The sequence below is a fragment of the Tamandua tetradactyla genome, chromosome 19, assembly GCF_023851605.1.
Source record: "Tamandua tetradactyla isolate mTamTet1 chromosome 19, mTamTet1.pri, whole genome shotgun sequence".
In the NCBI taxonomy this organism is placed as follows: Eukaryota; Metazoa; Chordata; class Mammalia; order Pilosa; family Myrmecophagidae; genus Tamandua; species Tamandua tetradactyla.
Genome location: NC_135345.1, coordinates 49,918,027 through 49,943,968, shown reverse-complemented (window position 1 = coordinate 49,943,968; position 25,942 = coordinate 49,918,027). Strand labels below are relative to the sequence as shown.

Genomic DNA, 25,942 nt, shown 5'->3' with positions numbered 1-25,942 from the left:
AATTGGTTAGAAATGCAGAGGGGAGAGTGATGATGACATTAATAGCAGAGGTGGTAACAATCAGAGTGGTGACAAGTGAGACAAAACAGAAGGAGAGTAGTACTCACAACTGATACAGAGATTGGGTGACTTCAGGATTCTAGGGAAGCAAATGGCTCATTACCCTACACTTCAATGATAGTTGTGACCACCATTAATTAAGTAGTTAAAATGTGCTAAATACTGTACCAGGCACCTTACATTTTATCTCAGTGAAACCCCACAGGGACATGCACATCCTCTTTCCTGTCTCCATCTCCCAACCCTCTACAATTCCTTAAACTGTCCCCCACTGGAATAGACAGTGCATCATAAGCAAATTCTCCTCTGTTCTCAATGTCCTTGTCCTCACTACTTACTGTCTTTCCTGTGAACACACTTACTCAGAAATCCTCTCAAGTGCTTTCTCTCCTACACTCTGGTATTGGGCTTGGAAGTTGCACAAGTGTCCTCTTTGCTCCTCATTGTCTCTTCTAGAACATTTTCCGTCTCTCCTTTCTAAAAAGTTAAATTTATGTCTAACCTTGAATCTTATTTCACCTTATTGCTGTTGTAGCCTACTTATTCAAGGTTAATTCCTTTCCTTTGCCTATATGTTTAGCTTCTGACTCACTTTCACATTCCTGTCTTAATCTGTAATTTTAATATACGTATAGGCTATTTTTCTATACCTGAGATCAGGAAATTCTCTGATTTTCTTTTCTGCAATGAATATTTCCTCCATTTTACACTGCCACCCCCTCACATCTAGACCTTGTTAACAATAACTGCATCAGTTCCATAATATCAATTTCATACATTTTATTCTCAACCACTTCCTCCCTATCTTTCCATCTAATTCTTTCTAGTACCAAATTCAGTACCCCACCAGACCATTGGTATATTAACTTTACTTTTCTATTATCCTATGGTCCTTTTCATATTCTAACCTCTCTTTTCCAAGCTTAAATTTCATGGTCATTCATTATAATTACTCTGCTTTATATACCCTCATCTTTGTTCCTTTCCCTCGTCACAGCACTTGCATGGAAAACTCCAACCCTGTTTAAGTTCAACTCTGCTTCTTTCAAATCTGAATCCAGACCGTTAAATGCAGCTGGAGGGAAACAGAAACTTGCTAAGTGGTTTCCTTTAAGGTCTTCAATACTGCCCTGTGAGCAAAGCACATTCCCAACCCATTTCTTCTCTTCCTCACCTAGAGGAATATTGGATATCTTCTCCTCTCTCCTCATGCCTCAAGTGCTTGTCTTCCCATCCTAATGCCCAATTGATCACTTTGCTTCATACTTCATTGAGACAATAGAATAAATTAGAAGAGAATTACCAAAAGATCCCACCATCTTATCTCCCCACTCAGCAGCATTTTTAACCATTTACTTTGCCTTCTCTTTTGTTATTATACATGAATTGTCTGAGCTTTTATCTTATGACAGCCCCTCTACTTATATATCAGACCTCACCTCCTCTTGTTCGTTCAGTGAAACCACATGTATCTATCATCAACTGTTTTCCTCTCTTACAGCATCAGTTTTTCCCATTCTATTGGATTATTCCCGCCAGTCAACAAAAAATGTTATTGCTTATATCTTGAAACAAAGAAATCGACCAAAGAGTTCTCTTGCCCCCCGCCATTTTCCTCTAGCTATCACCCAAAATGAGACAAAAAATAATATTTTTAATATTGATTATGTACGAAATTGTGTTCCCGTAAAACTTTCAGGAGGGTAACCAGGTACTGCAGTAGCAGAAGGACGTTTTCTTAAGTTTCGTGCAACCTAGGAAGAACATACTTTTTTTTTTTTTGGCATGGGCAGGCTGTAGGAATCGAATCCAGGTCTCTAGCATAGCAGGCGAGAATTCTGCCACTGAGCCACTATTGCCCACCCAACATATTATTTTTTAATGACAGTTTATATGGGTCAGGAAATTGTGAAACTTTAGTAGAGACTGGCTTGATCCCATGATTATGCTACTAGATAAAAGAGTTGAGAAAATAAGGACAGTTGGGAAGGTCCTTATTTACTTCATTTACTTTACATTTCTTGGGAAGACACTTGCAAATATTTGTAATCTAAAATCACGGGATAATTATGTAAAAATACCCTCCTGCCCAAAAGAAAAAAGGTGTACTGCATATATGGTATGTGCAAATTCAAAGGCTGGGATAAGAGAGAACAATGGCAGCAGCCGTGAGATACAGATATTATATACTATATAATTATTATATAGTATACATGTATGTTATATAGATATATGTATATTTCTACATATAGAAAACCCTTCTAACTCAATAACTGGATATTGAGTCAATGTAGGTAACTTCTGAGAGCCCCATCACCACCACTGTCAGGAAGAGGAAGGTGATGGTGGAGGCAGATGCTGAGGATCTGAGTCACAGCCAAGAATCTGAAGCTAACAGGTCATGCATGACAGAGCAATTATGGATCCTTAGTGAGGAGACCAGTTACGTTAAAATGAAAACCATGCCAGGAAAACATATATGTACTGATTTATGAAAATGGGTGAAGTTAACTAGAGATAGATACTTCTTCTGTTCACAGATTAATTCCAATAAATGGGCATTAAGGTCTTGGGGAGGACCAGAGTGCAAAACCCTTCCATCGCCCTTTGCAGCTGGAACTTCAGCACATGATCAGAAATGCTCAAAGGTATGAGCCTGACTCATCAAGAGAGGATAAATGATTTTTCAGATTCGTTATGGAGACAGAGTTGCATCAAAGACTGTTAAAGTATGGAAAACCTGTGCTCCGCAAAATGAATTCTTAAATCGCAGGTTACTGGATTGCCCAGGTGCAACTCTCTGTACTCCTCCCACTTAAAACCTCTGCTCTGTGGACAGGGAATCAAGTGAAATCAAAATGGAATGTTTTTATCATTTTTTTCTTTCTTTAACATTAAGTATCATCTACCAAAAAAGTTAATATTAAGTATTATCTACAAAAAATTCACCCAAATAATATTTTTAATATGGGCTTCTGAGTGCTAATGACACAGCACATTTATGGGAAAAAAATAAATAAGCCACGCACGCTAAATATCCAGGTACTTAACAAAATCTGAGCTGCTCAGAGTGAAGTGTTTGGGAGTTGTTCAGGTAATCTGAAAATGACTTTACCGCTTCAGTTAATTTAAAACTTTCTTGAATCAAGTGCTGATCAACCAGTGTGACAAAAGCCTTTAGCTAATTATTTATATCTCAGTAGGAACTCAACAGGCAGAGAAGGTAGACAGGTGAGACAGGTTTTTCTGTTTACTTCCGTATTTTACAACTCAAAGTGCGGTCCACAAGAGCAGCACATCGGCATCACCTGGGGACTTAGGACAGCAAAGTCCCAGGCTCCCATCCACGCCTACTGGATTAGAATAGATATTTTAACAAGATCCCCTTATACCTGGACAGTTTTGACAAGCGGCATGGGGAGCGGCATCAGACAAGTGGTGGGTTTCCACTCTGACAGTTCCTAAGGTGAGGACATGTGACCCTTAGTCTCTATCAATGAAGTTTTCTTTGTCTGAAATGTAGTTCTACACATTCTAAGCACTAGGAATACAATCAATTTGGAATCAATGTCGTCATTTAGGGGGAGCACTGTGAGAAATCTGCTCTCTTACACAAATAAATGAGTTCAGTCTGCTTCTAGTAGAGGGTATGGGGGTTGAAGATAAGCACAGAAAATATTATATTATTTTTCCCGGTTGAGAGAAGAGGCTGTGCTCCATTTTGGTTTAATAGACTACTCCTGTAAAGCCTATTGCTATTCATTCAAGTGTAAATTTTAACGAGCTTTCTTTTGGACGCAAAATAGAGAATGTTACTAAAGCAGCTGATACCCACGTCTCTCTTTCCCAAGTAGATAACTCCACTTCCCACAGTGTCATTATACAAATGAATATTTCATTGATTCCATTCATGTTAATATGTGGTAAAAATATTGGAGCTTTTTAGAACAGCATCCTGTAACAACTTGATTTATCACATGGGTCTGAATATTTAGTTGAGGCACTTAAAACATAAGCAGTGTTCATTGGTCTATATATTTATTTCACACAGCATATTCTTTTACTGAAAAAAAAAAGGATTCTTCTGTGAGAGAGAATGAAGGAGAGAATAGTTTAGAAGCTTTTCCTCTGATCATTTCAATGATTTCTTTCTTTATATTCATATTATTGTCTGTTCTTCACTGTACTTTATTCTTTCATTTCTCTTTCCATTCTGCTTTTCATTTAGGGAACTGAATCTATTAGAAAAGGAGGTTAAAGAAAAAGAGAGTAGCAAAAATATCAAAGCATGACAGACTTACAGCTGTGGTTGTTGAACTTGGCTGCATATTAAAATCACATGGAAAGCTTAAAAGGAATGCATATGCCAGGACCTATTTTCCACAAATTCTGATTTTATTGGTCTGGGATGGGGGCATGGTTTCAGTATTTTTAAAAAAGCTTCCTTTAAAAATCTTAGAGATAAGGGGTACAAGGATAGTTCAGTGGTAGAATTCTCGCCTGCCTTGTGGGAGACCCGGAATCGATTCCCAGTCCATGCACTTCAAAACAAACAAACAAAAACCAAACAAACAAAAATCCAACAAATGGTGCTGCAAAGACGGGATACTCACATGGAGAAATAATGAAATGTGACCCTGCCATACAGCATACCAAAAAAAAATCTTAGAGGGCCGGCCACGGTGGCTCAGCAGGCAAAAATGCTCGCCTGCTATGCCAGAGGACCCGGGTTTGATTCCTGGTCTCTGCCCATGTAAAAATAAATAAGTAAATAAATCTTAGAGATAAGAATAAAGCAATTTAAATGTTGGAAATTGACTCCTAAATGAAAACTAAATTATATGCATCTTTACATGATTCCTATGCCATCTACGCAGATACGGTTCACAGAAAAACCCAAGTCTAGAACTCATGAGAATATATCTATTTCCATGATTATAGATGTTCATGCATCTCAGTCATGAGTAATGACTGAAATTATAGAACCATTGCAGTGTCAGAACCAGCTCTATGCTAAACTGATTTGAAGAAACATTGTAGCCATTTAGAAGAGAAAGGATTCTGACCATCACATGATCTGTTCTTTTATAGAAGTGATCTGGCAAAATAATGGTTATTCTGAACTTATGTCAATATTCAGCTTAACTGGAAAAAATGTGTGAAAACAAACGCTTATATATGAACTAAATTGGGACCAATTCAGTAGAGAATAGAAGGACCAATTAAATTCTTCTTTGTTCTCAGTTATTAGCTTCCTGTCCAGATTAAGTACACCAGAAAACCATCCAACATGCACAATGGGGAAGCTAGAGAAAAGAGTTCCATGAGGAAAAAGCAGTTTTTTTTAAACAAGTTATAATATAAGGGCTAAGGCTTAGACTTTTAAGTCAGATTGCCTGAGTTCAAATATCATCTGAACTTCTATAATTATGTGACTTGAGGCAAATTATTTACCTTGAAGCTTTGAATCCCTCCTTTGTAAAATGGGGGAGAACAATAGGTTCCTGGTAAGGATTCAAAGATTAACTTTTGAATTGCTTGACCCATAGTATCTAACCAACGTATTACCCTAATTAACTAGCTATCAATATTCTCAAGTTTGGATTCTGTTACAGGCTAAGTTGTGTTCCCCCAAAAGATATATCTGAATTGGATGTAAGATCTTTGAAGATATTATTGGTTAAGATGAGGCCCAAACTGGATTAGGGTGGACTCTAGTCCCATAGTGCTAATGGCCTTATAAGTAGAGGAGAGGAGACAGCAGAAAGATACAGGAAAGAAAGTTGAAGATGGAAGCAGATACACCTGCTAGTCCAGAAAATGCAAGGATTGCTGGTAAACTACAACAGATAAGGAAGGATTTTCCCCTACAGGTTTAAGAGGAAGCATGGCCCTGGTGACAGCCTTATTTCGGTATCTAGCTTCTGGACAGAGAATTTCTGTTCATTGAAGTCATCTAGTTAATGGTCCTTTTACCACTGCCCTAGGAAACTTAAGACAGATCCCAGGTGAACCAAAGAGTCTTCTGTTGAGCAAAAATGTTCAGTTCTAGCAGATCAGAGTTCCATTACAAAATTTATTTTTATGTACTTGGTTAATATTTAAAATTTTAGTTGAAGCAATGTGTTTATTCTGTACTTCCTCTTAGGAGGCAAGTGACAAAATGGCCATCCACTGGAACATCAAGGAGAGAAGAAATTTCCAAAAATTGACATCTGTCAATCAGAATATCCACATCAGTCTATACAGCCACTTATTCATACATGGGAAGTAAACAGTGTATAGGGTAAACATGAACATCTACAAGGCTAACTGATTAGTTGGCTGCAAAACAAATTTTAATAAAAGGAATCCATCCTCTACTGGCTTTTATTTTATAACTTAAAATATCAGCTACTCTTCAGAGAGTGCTTTTTCACAGGTTTGAAGAAGCAGCTTGGATAAAAGAATAAATTAATTCAGAAAATATTCCCTTCCTCTCTCCACCCACCCCTTTGCTCATTAAAAAAGCTACAGTCTCTAAAATTCATTAACATTTCTATGAACATAAATGTGAAATATTCATTTCCATTAAGTAGTCTATATGAATATGGCAAAGTCAAATTCATCTAAGGAGATATCCAATGCTGCTAATTTCCTTGACAATGGGACATGAAGCTAGGGAAGTCATGAATCATTCATGAAGTTCAATTTACTTCTGTTATTTTTGGTGTTTGTCGTCTATAAATAGAAAGTGTGCAGTGTGTTGTAGATGCTATTTTAAAATTATTCCAGATAAGAAATAATCTGACAGGCAGAAATAAAGTAAGAATGGTTCAAAGGGTTTTGCTTGTAATTGTCTGGTATTTTATATTTTTCCGTGAATATTTATATATTCTTGTATTTATGACATTTTCCCTCTATCCTAATATTCTTTATAAATCACTCAATATTTAGGCAAGCACATAGAATAATTTACTTGTGATGTAATTAAATTAAATACTTCCAGAGTTCTAAACTTTAGGCTTGAAGAGGTAATATAATTCCCCTAGCTTCTCAATGAGGAATGCCTTCTACATTGCTTCTGGTAGGGGGCCATTCCCATTAGTTGAAGTGCCTCTGTAGAAGGGGAAGTTCTTTCTTAATCAGGGACTTATTTCATGGATGGGCACTTCTGCTCATTGCAAAGCATTTTTCTTAAATTCTAAATTTACCTTCTTGCAACTTCAGCCAATCAGACTGCTTTGTTGCTCCTGTATCACCGAAGCTTACTTTTAGAACACAGAGCTATACTTGCTTGCCACTTAAGAAATGCTGTTGAATTGATTTGAATTGAATGGGTTCAAATTCAGCCCTTTGGGCAACTCCTAACATAAGGTGTCTCTAGTGTGTGATAGCTTTTCAAATATTCACAGATGGATGACATGCCTCCCTAAAATTGATTACTTCTTTAGGTGCCAGATAATCTCCACAAGCTCTCCTCCCTGTTAGAGAAGTTATCATAATAGGACTTCAGGAACTGGATGCAATTTTTCAGATGTGGCTGTGTGAGGACAGAATTTTGTAGAAGTGTTCATGCCCCTCATTTGACACCAGACTTATTTTTATTTTATTTCCAGATGTTAATGTCACAAATTGAATAAATAAAAGTTAGCATTTAAATTTATACAAGCTCCATGTTTTTTTTGAAGATTTTCCACAGTTAAGCTAGACAATATGGTTAGGTAGACATTGTTTTCCTGTCACTCCAATTTTCGTGGACAAGAAAACAATTTTATTTGGGGGAATGATCAAAAAATGACTATTGCTTTATATTCTGTGTATTTATTATCATCATGACATTTAAATCAATACAATGGTAATGTTCATGGACTAAGAGATGGATTATTAAACTGGACACTTAGGACAATGCCAGGGTTAAAAGTTACCATATCCTTCATCTTATTTTTAAAGCAAGAAATCAGTGCAAAAATAACCTGATATTATCACTAAAGGTTACCTTTGTTTGATAATCTGGTTGTGGCTCAGGTGGGAGGGACACAGACACTTAATGATTGACTCAAGGTAAAGGAAAATAATTCATAAAGAGTCATCACATTTCTCGGCCCATTTTTTTGGGGGTGGTGGTGCATGGTCTGGGAATCGAACCTGGGTCTCCCACATGGAAGGCGGACATTCTAACCACTAAATTACTCGTGTACCCCCTCAGCCTATTTTGATAAATGCCTAAAGTAATAAAACATTAGGTTTTCTACAATATGACTCTCGGTTACACTTAATCTTAAATTTTTGAAAAAGTCTTAAAGCATGAACAGAATTGTACAAAGTAATATTTGTACGGTCTCTTATTGGAGGGCAAACAGTTAAGAAGTGGAGGATGAGAGGAAAAAAGGCAAAAGAACTATGGCGGGGAAAAGCATTTCAATTGGAAGGAACAGATCGGTGAAGATCTGCAGGAAGCTGAAAGAAGTCAGTGACACTGGTTTAATGTAGTAAACTAAAAGGCAAGAGGAAGATGACTACAGATGAGATCGGAGATCTCGGGGGAAGACAGATCGCACAGCCGCTTGAAGATCAAATTAAAAAGTGTGAACAGTTTTCTAGGTGCCATGGAAAGTCTGAATATTTTTAAGCAGAGAACTAATATGATCAAACTAGCATTCCCGCTATTGGGAAGAGAATAAACTGGAGGCAGTCAAGAGCGAAAGCAAGAAGACCAATATAAAGACTCCTACCACAGTTCAGGTAAGAACAATGATGATGTGGAGAAGGCTGGTGAAGTGGCCCTGGAGAGAAGTGGAAACCTTGCGGAATATTTACAGGTAGAATAGATGGGACTTGACAATAGACTGGGTGGGTGGGTGTGAAGGAGACTAAGACATCAACTGTATGACTCTGGTTGGAAGGTGAGAGCAAGGAGACTGGAAAAGAAATTGCCTTGGGAGGGAAAAATCAAGAATTAAATTTTGCTCAAATTACAATCTGAGTTGCCTATAATATATCAAATTGGATTTGTTAAGAAGAGACTTATGTACACTGACCTGGGGCTCATAAAAGAGATCTGTGCCAGAGATATAAATTTGGGACTCCCCAGAATAAAAGATTGGTATGTAAAGAAAAGTCCTCTGTGACTTCTTAAAGAAGATTTCCAGTGGAGGTGGGACGTGGGTAGGCAGGTTCCAGATTGTGGTATGATGAGGAAATTGAGATATAGACCATTCTTTCAAAGGGTTTGGAGAAAGAGAAAGTAGAAAGATGAACAAAAATCATAGGGGATTGTAGAGGTAGAAGGGAGGTATTTTAATATGGGAAGAGATTTCAGTTTGTGGGTCTGAAAAAAGAGCTAGTGGAGAGGGTGAGGGTGACGGGTGGAGGTATGCATGAACTTGAAAACATCATTTCTCAAATGAAAGAGGTGGGGTCCCAAATACGAGTCAGGGTGCAGGATCAGCCTATGGAAAGGATAGAAACACCTCCTCTTCTCAAATCCAGATGTATCTCAAAATGGTGAAGACTCAGATGGTGAAGACCTAAAGGAATTTAGAGGGAGAGGGGGAGAACACAGAGATTTCAGGCCTGTAATGGTTTCTACCTTTTTTTTTAGTATAGTGAGAGGTTACACCATCTGCTGAAAGTGAAAGGGAGAGACTAGGGCTGAGACTTCCTGCAATTGCTGTTCAGAGAATGAGGGAAATTCCCATGATTGTTATCTCAGATGCTTTCCATAACTCTATGAGGCTTGCGGCTATGAAATCTTTACATGATAGCTTTATTGATAGCAAATTCAAAATCCTTTTTATACTAAATCCCTTGATTGATTTTTCTATAGGCTTATCAACTCTTTTTAGAGCATCCCAGGGCTATGAAGCTATTAATCTGCCCCAAGTTCAAGTAAATTTTCAATTTAATAAGTCTTTGTGGCCTTTCCAATTTTACTTGATTAGATTACATTAAAGGAAAAAAAACCATCTTTAATTTGCCTCAAGGATCTAAACAAGGAAAAACTTCCCCCAACGTTGGGACTGTCATGGCAGGGCATACAAACTAGTGCATTTGGTAAGGTAAGCAAAATCCACACTCTATTTGCCTTAGAAGTATGATTGGATGAATCTAACATCAGTGGAATGCCTGCTTTACCATTCTCATTTCCCAGCTGACACTAAAGGCTCTCACTGGTAGTCATTTTAAAGCCTTTGATAAATTGTCAATTCGGAGAAAGCTGTTTCAGCAAATAATGCAATGTGTTCCTTCATGAAGAGTTAAAAAATAGAGGATTAACTGATTCAGTATTGATTAATACTTAGGAATATATTGATTATATACTTAAGTAGAAACAAGCAAGGCTCATTCAAACTCCATATTGTTGGCATAGGTTACTTCACTATTTAAAATTATTACTTGTAAGATTTAAGATCTTTTTACATTAGTTTATCAATTGGGAAGAAGGGATAAACTCCAAGTAAACTGTTGAGGCTAAGCAATGTTGTGATGTGAGGCTCTCTCTCTCTTTCTTTTTAGGGTTATGTCAATGCAATCATGAACTGCTTGGTTTCCTGTATCTGCAGATCACCCTCTCTCTGTAGCTGCAATCACTTTTTCTCTGACCTAAAAACTATTTTCTGTTTTAGGTTCTTAGGCCTTTATCAAGAAGAATTTTAGGAAATACCAACCAGTCTCTGGGTGATTCAGCATCCTCAGACTAGTGGGGGGTGGTACCAATTGGTGTTATACTCCTAATTGTTGATCATCTGCATCCTTTCTCACCTGCTGATTGCAGTGTTCTAGGATGGAAAGTAGATCACCTGGGTTTGAATACTCACTCCACCACTATCCTTGCCTTGTGGTCCTACCTAAGTTATTTTACTTCTCTGTGCCTCGGATACATCATCTTCGAAATGTGGTTAGTAGTACTTATATTACAGAGATGTTATGTAATTCTTAGCAATGGCAATTAGAAGATACTTATTAGACAATAATTCTATGGTTTGTCCCTTTTTTCTTTTCCTGCCTTCATAGCTCCATCATTAGCTTTATTCTTTTGGTTCTGAGTTTCCACTTTGTTTAGGTTAAGTTATCTTTAGCAACTGGAGTCCTGTGATCTGCTATTGGATCACTTTGACAATGTCCATCCTATGCTTGCATCTGTACGCATTAGCTGATTTTAGAGTACCTGTTACCATGCTCATCCATCTGTACAGACAACTCACTGCATCTTACTGGGCTGCTTGGATGTTTATAATTTTCCTGAGTTACCATCTCTTTACTATCTTCATAGTTTGTGGTTAATCTGGACTGACTATCTTGGCTTCCTCCAAACCTGTCTCACAAACTTTATATTTAATTTTTGGTTCAGTTATCCTTTCTGGCTGTAGTCATTATATGATATGATAAATGGATGCCAGAGTCATTTATTTGCTAAATATGAATAAAGAAACTTTCCTATTTAAGGAAAAATATCTACTTATAATCATAGAAAAACTTGATATACATTATAAGATAAAATATGTATCTAGAGAGAGAAATATGATAATTTTAACACAGTTTACAATACAGAATCAATTCACGAACTTGCTAAAATTCATTATCCTTTAGGTAAATGACATAAGCCCTAGGATACTGGAATTTCAAGGTTGTTATACCCTAATGCAGTGCAGCAGAACCCGAGGTACAAAAATCACAGTCAATAGAAGTCAAATTGAGAGCAAAAGGCAATCCATATGTATAAGCAGTCCATGAGTAATCCTTCTCTTTTCATAGCAGTTTCAAAACTAATGGATTTTCTTGTTTAACTATGTTTTGCTTTGATTATAGAACATTATAAACCAGTAGTAAATGATTGGGTTCATATTTCATTCCTATCATTTGAATTCACTCGTCCCTGGCATTTAAAACCAAGTCACCATCAGTACTTTCATATATTAACACCTTTCAATACATACCAAATCCCTCATATTATGAACTTTAAGATTAGTATATTAATTAAAGAATAGCTCATGAATTTTCTTGTTGTTTACCCTGATTCTAGTGGCTAAATACAATATCTATGTCTACATTTTTAGCTTTATATACATAAGCATATTTATTTCTGTATCTGTATATGGTACAATTAGAAAATTCACATAATTGCTTAATAATCAGACACTGGGGAGATATTATCTTCAATAATACTATAAGGACACTTGAAATTGTCCCATTTTCCTTTACCTTTTTGATGTTTAGATCTGGAAAATATTTTAAATAAGTATCTGTTGATTTCCCAAATACAATAAGTGAAACTGTAATGCTCTGAATTCATATCTGCACCTCTCTGTTTTCCTGAAAAATCAGGAAGTAACCCAAGCCTGTGTTTGCAATTAATAGGCTGAAATGCCTGCAGATTAATAGCTGAAAAACAATAACATAGAGATGGTCAATCAGATTAAATCTTAGTGACTAAAATACTCAAGTTGTTAAGAAAGCAATCAGTGAAAACAGCGCAAGAGGACAAACCAAAATCAATCACTAGACCTGAAAAACATCAAATCTTTGACCCAGAGCACAAGCCCATGAATACTTGTCATCTTGTTTCTTCCCTTGAGGAAAAAATACATGCCCACAAGACTCCACAATCGTTCTTTTGTAAAAGAAACCAATTTACAATCATTCAGGTGGACAGAACATAGAACCAAAAACAATCTCACAAAATCTTTTCATATTAAAATGTTTTCCCTCTCATATTGAATGCACCTTGGGTATGGGAAGGCCTTGGGAGAAACTCAGCTCTGGGAAGGAGAAGGCATGAGTTCATAAATTGTCAAGCTAAAATAGTGGAATTTTCTTGTTGGCACAAAAAGATAATTGCATTGAAATGACCCTTGAGCCACCAACATAGGGGAATATCTGACTGTGAATCCCTTGTAAAGTTGGCAGGGTAGTGTAGCTAAAAATATCCTAGTACCAGTTAACTCATTGCATGGTTGAATTCAGCTGAGTTAAGCAGTTTAATCGAAACATCACTCTTTCTCATTCCCTGTCCAAGAAACTCACAACTTTCTATCTCCAGGGTACAGTTTTGCTCATCCAGAGGATATCTTCGCAGATCCATCATGCATGCAGCTGTGGTTGTGATCCTGTTAGGGGGAGAGAGAGAAAAGGCAGCAACATAAGGATGGAGGCATTTCATTTCCAGGCTTCCCAGTCCTGAATCATGTTCATCAGTTGGCAGAAATAAAGCATTAAAATTTTGCAGTTAAAAAATTTAAAGACAGGCAGATTTGGGTTAAAGCTTACTTTACCACTCATTAGCTATGGAGAATGGGCTGGCTAATTTATCTCCAGGCACCCTCATTCCCTCATCCATCAAACCACTGCACAGAATTGTTGTGAATAGTAAAAGAAAGAATGTGTGCAGAGCTGATAGCCTAGTACTGCCTACTTATCAAGAGCTCCACAAATGATGATCACCATTATAGCTATTATTTTCCCATGCCTTTCCTATATTTACTAGCACCCTAAGATGCCAATGTCTGTAGCCTGCACCTAAAATAGGGAGACATCTGCATTATGCATTGAAGCTTGCCTTTCTCTCCTGACATAAATGACCTTATAAAACAAATACAAAACTGATCCTCTATGACTTATCGTGCCTCCCATTCTCCAAGCAAATTTTATGTTTTTCAATTATGGGATCATACAACATATATTATTTTGTGATCTATTTTTATTTACTTAATGATATATCATGACTATCTTTTGTCATCTGAAACCACAATTCAGAAACATTATTTTTATGGCTTACATAGTGTTTCAAACATCCTAAAAACAACAGAACAATACATATTAAAAATACTTTTAAAAATTCATCTGCCCACTTTATTATGTCCTTTGTTTAACAGTTGTCTCTGGATTGAAAAAAAAACAAAAGTAAAGTGAACATTCTCTGAGAATTACTAGAGTGTGGCCAGCCCAATGATCTTATGACTTATCAGTTTAGCCAATGCTTCTCAGTGGAGGTGGAGTGGGGTGGGGCTGGGAAGTGAGGGGGTGATTTTGCCTTTCAGGGGATATTTGGCAATGCTTGGATACATTTTTGATTGTCACACCAGGCTGGAGGGTCTAGTGGTAGAGGCCTGGGATGCTGCAAAACATCCTACAATTTCCAGAAAAACCTCAGACAATAAAATGATTTGGTCCAAAATGTGAATAGTGCTCAGGTTGAGAAGCCCTGCTACAATGATGGTTTTCATTTTTTCCCTTTGGGAAACTTTTAATAAAATGAAATCTTATAGGGGACTCCTAATTTATAAAATACATATGACATAAATGAATACAATATTTTGTTAATATAATATTACTTTATAAGTTCAACTATTGACATCTATTGTTATGAGCACACAAATTTGAAATCAACAATTATGATGACAATTAAAGTTATAAACCTCCTTAACACCAATTTGCTTATGTATTATTTCTACTTGTACAGTATTAAGAAAATGCTAATAAATGGTAAAGTACTAGTTGAACATGACCAGCCTTGGGTTACCTTGAACTAAAAACAAATTAAAACAACCTTGTGTCAAGCAAAATCAATGATTTTACTTAAAAATCAATGATTCCTCTTCAATGGACCAGATAGATATATGTATACAGTAGGTGTTTAATGATGGATTAAAGGAAAACATTGCATGATGCTATGTGCTCTGCAACATAAAGTTAACCTGGCAGTAAAAGTTAATATTATAGTTAAGTTAAATGGGTTAAAGTGTGGCAAAGGACACATTACTGTGTGCATGCTCTATATTTTGTAGAAAACAGTTTAGCAGTTCCCCAAAAAGTTAAACATAGAAATACCATATTACCAGCAATTCTGTTCTTACATGTATACCCCAAATAAATGAAAACAGACTCAAACAGATATTTGTACACCAATGTTCACAGCAGCCTTATTCAAATAGCAAAAGAGTCAAAAACACGTGTCCATCAATAGATGAATGGATAAACAAAATGTGATATATATATCACATTTATATATATACATAAATAACACACACACACACACACATATATATATATATACACACACAATGGAATATTATTCAGTCATCAAAAGACAAGAAGTTTTGATAACATGCTACCACAATGATGACTCTTGAAAACATTATGCTAACTGAAATAAGCCAGATACAGAAGGACACATATTGTATATGACTCCACTTATATGAAATATCAAGAATAGGAAGATTTATAGAGATAGAAAGTAGAGTAGAGGTTACCAGGGACTGGGGATGAGGAGGAATAGGGAGCTATTGCTTAATGGGTATGATTTTTTATTTGGGATGATAAAACAGTTCTGCATATAAATAGTGGTGATGGTTAGAAACACACACACAAATTATTAAAATATTTTTCAATGAAATCAAGATTAATAAATTTCTGGAACTGCCAAAAAGTTTTAGGGATACTTGAGAACACCATTTGAGCGCAGCTGGTCAGCATATGTCACTTACCTCATTTCCAGACATTTGTTATTTGGTTGGTTGACCATATCAAAATCAGGCCATGTGCTCAAAATCTTACACTGCACCATACCATTGAGTCACAAGTTGTGAAGCTCTGGAGTTTTTACAGAAGGATTTGAAAAGCTGAAAATCATGGTCTATTGACTAATTAACCAATGTCTCATGCATATGGGTACTAGAGTTGCGGAAATTGGATTTACTGTTATTAGCTATTATGTGTTTCATCAATCAATAGATGTAAGAGATATAATTAAAATCAACCTGGGAACCTATACATCACACCAAAGCCTTGAACATGATCTGATATTTCTTCCATTATGATTGCCTGTGCCAGTTACTTCTCCTGCCTCAAATCCCAGGGAAAGAATCTAGGTAGCTATAGGAACTTTAGCTGTGGAAACTGGCTGACTTTCTCTGGGGAGCATTGGCACCACTGAAACAATTTCCTTGGGGAGTGTATCTGTTCCAAATTTCAAATTCCCAAGAGAATTTAATTGGCCCAACCTGGATTAGATGCCAGCTCTCCCAAAATTTAGTAAGTGCCAAGGGGAGAGCCACACAAATACAAGTGTGGGCATCAGGGACCCGTAGGGGTTTCTTACCTGAGAAGAGAGGGATGACTGAGAATCAGACAGACAGCCCTACAAATGTAGGTACTCAGAAATACATTTTTGAGGTCTGTAGAAATTTATGCAACAGAATAATGGGCTCTTAGCTAATTCAAGGATTTGGCATTTCTAGACTTGAGAGTTCTTCTGGCTGAGTGGAGTACATTGAGCTCTTTGGGAGAAAATAATTACTCAGCAAGAATCCCCAGGATCATCAACAAAATATAAGATGTCCTTGGGCAGAGTTCTGTATTGCTCTTCTGTCTTCTCAGTGAGAAGTCACAATGAACATCTCTAAGAATGATTGATCCTTGTGTTTCCATTTGTTCTCCCTGCTTAATGTAATTGCTTAGCAGTGGTTAGTCACGTCTATAATTAATTCTCACAGCCGCATGGAAACATACATCATGATTGAAATGACCTAATATTCTAAATCTTATATGGAATCAAAGGCTGAAAAGATCACAGAGCTAGATGAGTTGAGGGCATCAAGGCTGAATCATGATTTTGATTTTGTTTTTGACTCTTCATTATCAAGGTGTTCTTTCTGAGTTTGTGAAATGTTCTTATGTGGATGATAGCAAATGAAAGTACAATAGGTAGACCCAGCTACAGGAGAAACAGTAACTCACTGTTCTTCTGAACATGAACTTCCCCAAGGAATGGACTCATTCACCTGTCTTCTCTCAGAAACATTTAGAACGGTTTACCCTATAGTCCAATTTATTGACATTTTGAAGCTTAGATCAGAGTATGACAATAGGCTGTCACTTAAAAAGACAATGGTGCCTTGATACTCTGGAATGAACAGAAATCATGTTGCTGGGAATTCACTTATGAGGGTTTATGCTGTGTGGTCATTGGCCTCAAGAGGCATGGTAATCGCAATATGTTTATTTCATGCCTGAGGGCAGCGTGGCTCTCATTGCTGACAATATAAAATCCAGGCAGTCCTGTACCTTGATAGATTGCAGTCAGGGTACACACACACACATACACAAATAACAAATACACATGTTCCCACATACATATACACATGTAAAAGGCACATCTGCAAATGTGACATCTAAATAAGAACAGAAATTAAATAAATGAACAAAGTATATACATATGGTTGAGATTTTCCTATAACTTTCATTTTATAGTGGAGAGCTCCCAAATTTTAAAAAGAATTACCTGATCTCTGTAGAATGCTGTGCTGGTTTGAAACTGTTGTGTACCCCAGAAAAGCCATGTTCTTTAACCCTGATTTAATATTGTAGGGTGAAATCATTTTTATTAAGTTGTTCCCATGGAGATGTGGGTGGGACCTTTTGATTAGGTGGTTTCTGTGGAGATACATCACTCCCCATTTAAGGTGGTCTTAATCTACGTAGTGGAGTCATTTAAGAGGGCACCATTTGGAAAGAGATTTCAGAGCCAACAGAGCCAACACAAGATCCAGGATAAACTTCACATCTCAGATCCTTAAATTAATCACACCTGCAAAATCTTTTGCCATGCAAGTTAAAATATTGGGGATCTTTGGGTGCATTACTCTGTCTACCATATGTGCATTATTTAACTTGTTCTTTGCAGCAGCCCTATTTTTATAATGTCATTTATTTTTGGGGGGTGTATCATCCGGGAATTGAACCTGGGTCTCTCGCATGAAAGGCGGGCATTCTAACCACAGGACTATCCGTGCACCCTTATAATGTCATTTTTATAGCAACTTCAAAGATTGGGAAACTGCCTCTTGATTTGGTTAAGTAATATTTCCAAGTGTACATCGTTTGTAACTGGTAATGGTGGGATCGAAATTCAGATATCTAGATGTGACAGCCTGAGCTTGCCTATCCCTCCAGTTATTATATTCAGACCAGATGAGTCTAAGAAAAAACAAGTAGTCAAGTAAAATATATTTTCAGTGCTCATTTAGCTATTTTTAATTTGGGACATCCTGTACTCAATTAATAATGAATACATAATGATAAAAGAATTTAGCAGAACTTACCAAGTAGGTATTGGGGCTATAGCTGTTAAAATATTTAACTGCATATTCGTGCTGTTATAGCTTGTTTTTAATATTGTCAGGTCTCAAAAGATAGAGCTATTGTCTATTGCTTTTATAAAATATCCAGCTAAGATATACTGTTACCACTCTCATTTGTACTACTCATTTAGGACTATAATTTTCGCATTTTTCTAGAAATACAAAATATCTCAAATGAAAGAAATGTTTAAATTGCCAAGAAAGCATTACGCAAACCAACAGGAGGAAGAGATTTCAATCTTATACTTATTCATTTTGGGGCAGTTGATAAAAAGCTATCCTTAGCTTTGTGATATTCCATGAACAGAAGAGACAATACAAAGTTGGGATGCAGCAAGGAGCAGGGAAAGAGACAAGGATTGTTATATAATCATACAAATTTTATACCAGGTATGTAGTAGGTGCTCAATTAATTGTAGCTATTATTATTATTTGTGTTCTTTTTACTTCTAAAGAAATAAACCATTAGAGTTGTATCATCATATTAAAAATGTATGGAAAATATAGAAAAAGCATAAATAAGAGAATAAAAATGAACCATAATTTCTTGACCACCATCTCACTATTAATTTCTTTTTTCTAGCTATGTTATTTAATAAAGCTGAAAACTACATGTAACAATTTTATTTGCTGCTTTTTGCTTAACTTTACAGGTAAGAATTTACTTAATCAATGGTAGTCTCCATGAACAACAATTTATTGGGTCCTAAGGATTCTATCATATACATATCCCATGATTTACTTAACCATCCCTTTGTTGAAGGATATCATTATGTATTCTTTGGTAATTAAAAAAAGTATCACAGAGTAAATAGGATTCATATTGCTACTTTCAGCTTTTTTTTTATCCCAGGCTTCTGCTTTTTGTCCCCTCTGTTTTTGAGACCTACTGCTAAATGTTAATGACACTCATCTTAGTGCAATCCCAGGCAGCCTTTTTCAGGTAATTAGCTGCACACCAAATGTTGTGTAAATGGGTTCATTATTATTCATTTCTGCTGGGCCAGGGTGAGTCATGAGCCACTTTGTGAACATGACAAAGCAATTCATAAATCAAAGCAGAAGAAAAGCAAAAAAAAAAAAAGAAAAAAAGAAAAATTAGTATAAGAGTAAATAACAGACTTTAGTCAAGGATCTAGCACCAGCCATGTCACAAGATACCAGGGATGTCTGACTGAGTTCAAAACAGACTATTTTCCCCAAACCATGTCATTTTATTCACATGTCCTTGGGGTACAAGATCATGCTTCTTGCTTCTATGGCTTTCTTTTTCTTTTTTCAAATTTTGTGCTCTTACAAAGGACCTCAGTAATAGGATTAAGACCATCCTGATTGAGGTAGGCCATACCTTAACTGAAGCAGTCTCTTCAGAAGGTGCTACTTATAATGGGTACATACCCACAAGAATGGATTTTTAAGGGCATGTTTTTCTGGGGTTCATACAGTTTCAAATCACCACACCTAGTAACCACTTACCTAAACTATATAGTAGAATGCAGAAAAATAAGGCTAACCTCTCAAATCAAAAGCACCTTTATTCTGATCATCTTGATAATCAAGAATTTCTGTAGAGGACAAACTATGAGGAAAAGCAATAGCAAAGACTTAAACAATGGGAAGGGATCTAGAAATAAGGTAAAAGCCAAAGAAAATTTTGATGGGGTGCCATGACTTGGTAATCAATAAATACAGAATAATTGAATATGGTAAAACTCAAGGACTCAGAAAAAAGAGGTAAAGCAAATAGATGAATCTTCTCTCAGAGTTGTTATTTTTGTCTTATTTTCAAAACTGTTCTCGTGCTTTGCAAAATGCTTATTTATCCTACAACAGAATTGGCATATTTGCTGAAAGGTAATCAGTGTAATCTTAAAATGGTATTCCTAAAGGAGTATATTAAGATTTAAGAGAGATAAATCATTGAAATCCTTCATTGCTTAGGACAATGGCTTTATGTTAAGAAGAAACAAACAGAAATAAATATAAATATGGCATTTTCAGTTCCTCATGGGAAAAAGAGCAAGTCTTGAGATATCACTTCTTTTTAAATAACAGAAAATAAAAAAAAGTATTCTGAATTTTGTCATAAAATGTTACTTCTAACACTGCTTTAGTTTGTTAATGCTGCTGGAATACAATATGCCAGAAATGGAATGGCTTTTATGAAGGAGATTTATTAAGTTACAAGTTTACAATTCTAAATGTAAATGTCCAAATAAATATGTCTAAATAAAATGTCCAAACTAAGGCATTCAGAGACAGATACCTTGACTCCAAAGAAAGGCTGATGTCTCTCACATGGGAAGGTATGTAGCTGGCATCTATCTGCTAGTCCTTTTTCTCTATTCTACTGCTTCCAGCTTGATTCCTGTGGGTTCCTTTCTAAGCATCTGGGGGCCTTCACTTAGCTTCTCTGGGGCAAAACACTGGGTTCTGGCTTGCTTAGCATTTCAAGGGAAGGCACACGATGACATCCGCTGGGCTCTGCATCTCCAAATGTGGAAGCCTAGGCACCTGCTTTCTTTGTTGGCATTCCAAGCAGCTCCAAATGTCTATGTCTCTGTCAGCTCTGAAACACCTGTGCTTTCTTCAAACTGCCTCCCAGTTTAAAGGACTCCAGTTCTAACTAACTAATCAAGACCCATTTTGAATGGGCAGAGTCACATCTTCATCTAACAAAGAGGCCACACCCACAATCAGGCATGCCACATCTTTGAGGAGACAATCTAAGTTGCATGTGACTGGGATTGTCATAGCTCCCATGGAGATAATATAATCAAAGGGTTTCCACCCTACAATATTGAATCAGGGTTAAAAGACATGGCTTTTCTGGGATACACAACACTTTCAAACCAGCAAACGTGGTTAAATAAAAATAAGTTACTGTCATTTGGATAATTTCCAGAGCCAGCAAGTTACTGGAGGCATACTTAAAATAAACTGGAGATCATTGGACTTTTTATACGTTGTGACTTTTAGACACTAAGTGCTTAAGAGAAAAGTGACTATAATACTGATGTTTACATTGAATGGTTCAAACAGAAACTTAAATTAAGGTACTACATCTTCCCTGAAGAGTACTGATAGACTCATAGTGCAGAAAGTTGGTTTCCTTTATTTTTTTTGTATGCGGTATGGTGGGGTCACATTTCATTCTTTTTACCATGTGAGTATCCCATTATTGCAGCACCATTTGTTGAATTTTTTTTTTTTTTTTATGTTTTGGGAAGTTCATGGGTTGAGAATTGTACTGGGTCTCATGCATGGCAGACGAGAATTCTACTGCTGAACTACACTTGCACCCCCAGTTAGTTTCCTTTTCAGCAGCAAAATAGGGTAATTCTTGCCAAAAGAATGGATGGAATAGTCTTTTTGTTCATCAGTAACATATGTTCACTCTCATATTGGGTGAGTGGATCAGTAGCTTAACTTTTCTATCTGAAAAGCAAGTTTTCACATGGGATGAGAAGATTTTTATTTTCAATCATTAAAATAATTATTTTTCAGGGTCATTAGAGTGCTAACTTCATAGGTAGTAGTAATTAATAATTCAAGTGGTCTGGTTGATTTTGCAGGCCCTCAAGTTTTCTTAGAAAAGATTCTAGCTGAGGGAACCCAAGTGAAGGTAAGTAAAGTCACATGCTCCCATCACACAGCTAGTGTTCTGATTGTAAATTTGATCAGAATCAAATTGGTACATCAAATATTATCTTGATTGGCTTTGCAGTCATTTATTAAGGTGTAAGCTAGGAGAAATTTATATTAAAACATTTTTTGCATAAAAAATCTAATATTGTGTTTGGAACTTTGAAATAGATTAAAGGAAAAAAGGAATGCTTAGATAATCTGGGAACTGCAATATATATGGATATAAATTAAAGACATCTTGCAACAAGAAGTAACACATGGTGTTATTTCTTCTATATAAATATTAAATATATATACATAGACATAAATGCAGTACACAGCTTCAAAATTTAAAGCATAATTTTAACTGTCCCCATTATTTTCAATAGGATATTAATAATCATATTTGTCTACTTTTATATGCATTTGTGTGCAAATACATTATTGATAGTCTGTGGTAGACTGACTCACGTCTCCAACAAAAAATATATTTTTAGTCTGTTTTCCTGTGGGTGTGAACCCATTTGTACATAGGACCTTTTGAAAATATTTCTAGTTAAGGTGTGGCCACCTTGAATCAGGGTAGGTCTTAATCCGTATTTCTAGAGGCTTTATAAAGAGAAGAAATATGGATGCAGTCAGACAAGAAATAGAAGTCAGAGGAAAGAATGAGCAAAGAATGCCATGTGACAGGCAGCAGAGATGCTAGCCAAGGAACCCCAAAGACTGTGCGAGCCAGCATCAGAATGCTACAGACTTTGGGAAAAAAGGATGGCCTTGCCAGTGCTTTGATTTAGGACTCCTGGCCTCTGAAACTGTGCCACAACACATTCCTGTATTAAAGCAAACCAGTACGTGGTGTTTCTCATAGCAGCCCTTGCAAACTAAGACATGGGTATACTTCAGGAAGACTGTGATGGTTTCTTAAAAGATAAGGACAAATAAATTACATAATTCATAGAACTACTGTGAATTACCTGCTATTTTAGAGTGATACTTTTTAAACAAAGTTTTAGTTATTAGAAATTGAAAGTAAATAAATATGGATTTCTTCTTATCTTCCCTTTTCTACCATTGCCCTTCAAACAAACTAAAAAAATAACCAAACAAAATCAAACCTATGGCCTGCCCATGCAAAAAAAAAAAAGAAAGATTATATTGCACCTAGAAAGAATACATGAGCATATATATGAATTGCTGAAATTGAACTATACTCTTCTTAGCAATGTAAATGATATATAGAACTTTGCCCATGTAACATTAAACATAAAGTGATTTCTACAAACATTACCCCTTAAAAATAGTGAAACTCATGATGACCTTTTTGAGATTTATGGATACCTGAATGTTCCAAAGAACTCCAGAAATTAATTACATTGAACAAAAGACTACTTTTAGCACCTTGTTCATTTAAATGAATGAACAAATGGTGCAATCACATTATCCAAAAACTGCATACATTAAAGCTACATTTAGGTGGAGACCATTATCCTACTAAGCAAATCTGAAATGCTGTACCCCCAAAATCTTATTCTTAAATTTTATTATTTATTAAGAAAATATCATACAATGAAAAGATGTAGCCTTATTTTTTAATATTCCATATACATAACAACTTGGGTTTAAAAACAAGATTTCTCATAGGATTCTTGAATTTTGTATATTTTTAAATATTTGAATTCAGTTTATTAGCTTAATGTTTATGAATCTTCTACTAATTAATCCTGAATAATTTTATAATAAATGGTTTATTTTGTATGGGAAAATTGAGAAAGACTTTGAAATGAACCAAAAAGATAACTGAATGTCTCCTCTAAAGGTCAGAGTTAGCTCAGCTTTCATTGCCTTTGAGTTATTTTATAATTCTGTACTGTTGTAGAAAAACAATAGCAATGCAAACCGATTCTTATCCATGGCATTGCGAATTTTCTGTTGGAATACAACTCATTGCTGCCATATGGATTTGACTAATTTTACCAGTTTGCTTCTACTTCTAAATTCTTTTCAGCATACTATATTTTTGTTTGCTGCTTGGATTTTCCATTTAACTGGTTGTAATATCTTACTAATTCTCTCATTAACCAATGGGTTAATTAAAATTTTTGACACATTTGTTTTATATTTTTATGAGGGTCATGATTTTATCTTTTTAAAATGACTGATCATGAACAGTGCTGGATGCATCCACCAAGATGTGTGAAGGATTTACTTAAGAAAGTCAGGCAAAATATGTTGCCAGAAAAGTGCACCTTATAGGCAGCTCAAACCCAGCCATATCTTTTATTCACTTCCAGAGGTTGTACCCAAGAGGCAATAGAAGGTGTCTGACAACTCAGTTTCTCTACTTTTCCTCATCTGCTGATTTTTGTTTCTGGTGAACAAGTGAATCCCCATGAGGGACAGCAATTTTGGGAATTTTGGTTTCATGGCTGAGCATTTAATGATCTCTGTAAACAGGTTAACGGATGACAGTTAGAGTCCTATCCTCCCTTGGGTGAGAGATAATAGAGAGTCTAGTTTGTTAGTCTGTTTTGTCTACTTGTTTATTTTGAGTTCAATTCGGTTAAGAATTGTGTGCCCACTAGAATGGAAAACAGCTGTTTTTTTATCTGGACCGTGAGTTTTTGTATTCCTATGTTTTGTCTTGACATGAAACAAAATGTAGATCTTAAGTTATAAGCTTTCTTTATTTTTAAATGTTTATAATAAAGTCCTTTACTTCTCATTGCATGAGTGTAAAATGTTTTCCCATCTCCAGTGTATTAATAAATTAGATTATAAAGTCTATTAATATGAAGGAGTTCTTTCCTGATTGGTTTATTTAGGTGAATGACTGCTATATAAATCACATATTCCTAAATTCTCAGAAAATAAGGAAAACTATATTTGCAATATTTTAAATGTGCTAGATTTAAACAAATTATTTTCTTATAGAAGCTAACTCAGAAACATTTTAAGAATCCGAGTTCAACTAATTAAGATAAATCTTTGTTAAATGAGCCTAGTTCAATAATTATGATTTCATAAAAAGCAGCAACGTCTTTCTCTATTTATCAATGTTAAGTTTAAAGGAGGCACACAGTATTCTACTTTGGTTTGCTTTTCCTAAAGTTATACAGGTTTACTAATCAAATAAGCTAACATTAATATACATAATATTTAAGATTATGAAAAATGTATGTCTCTGTTCAAATAAATTGGATCATTATTCTCACAAACTTTGCTTCAATAGTAATTATGTTTTATAATATGTCAGTCAAAGATAATTTCCATAATTTCTAGTTTAAAGCCTTGGACTGATACTAAATTGAATTAATTAATGGATAATCATTGGGGACCAAGACAATTTCTAAGTAAGAGCGTGTTTTGGTTTGCTAAAGCTGCTGGAATGTAATATACCAGAAATAGGTTGGCTTTTACAATGAGATTTATTAATTTACAAACTTACAGTTCTAAGGCCATGAAAATGTCCCAATTAAGGTATCAACAGGGTGATACCTCTTCTGAAGAAAGGTTGTCGGCATCCAGGGTTCCTCTGTCACATGGGAAGGCACATGGCCAATTTCTGCTGGTCCTTCTCTCCAGGTTCCATTACTTTCAGCTTTCTTGTGTCCTTGCTTGCTTCTCCAGGCTTTCCTTTCTCAGATCTCCCCGGGTGTTTCTCTCTCTCTGTTCTCTTTGGTTTTTCTGTCTTTTATCCTCTCACAAAGGACTCACCTTGAATTGGGTGGGTCACATCTCAACTGAAACAACCTAATCAAAAGTTCCCACCCACAGTAGGTCTGCACCCACAAGAATGGATTAAAAAGAAAGTGGCATTTTCTGGAGTACATAAAAGTTTCAAACCAGCACAGATAGAATGATTAAACATTTATTACTAAGCATAATTTTACATTTATTCAAATTTGTTTCTTATTTTGATATGTAATAGTATGGCTATAACTTTGGAGCATGTTAAGAAATGTGTTCATTTTTGCCACTTGAAAAAGATATTAAAAATGCATATGGGTATAGAGAATTGTGTTATGTGTGTTCGTGAGCTCTGCTAGTCTACTGAAATACTTGTATATGACAAACAGATTTTGATTTTCCAACCTCCAGTTTTCTTTGTGAACTATAAAATTCATTATTTCATG

General features: G+C 35.8%; 1 protein-coding gene across 1 annotated transcript in view; it reads right to left on the bottom strand.

Moving 5' to 3' along the window:
• GABRB1 (gamma-aminobutyric acid type A receptor subunit beta1) overlaps positions 1-25,942 on the bottom strand; it is a 473,078-nt gene that overhangs the window by 103,687 nt on the left and 343,449 nt on the right. Inside the window, exon 5 of the mRNA XM_077136782.1 lies at positions 13,066-13,148. Coding sequence (XP_076992897.1) covers positions 13,066-13,148 — 83 coding nt within the window. The remainder of the gene's footprint in view (positions 1-13,065; positions 13,149-25,942) is intronic.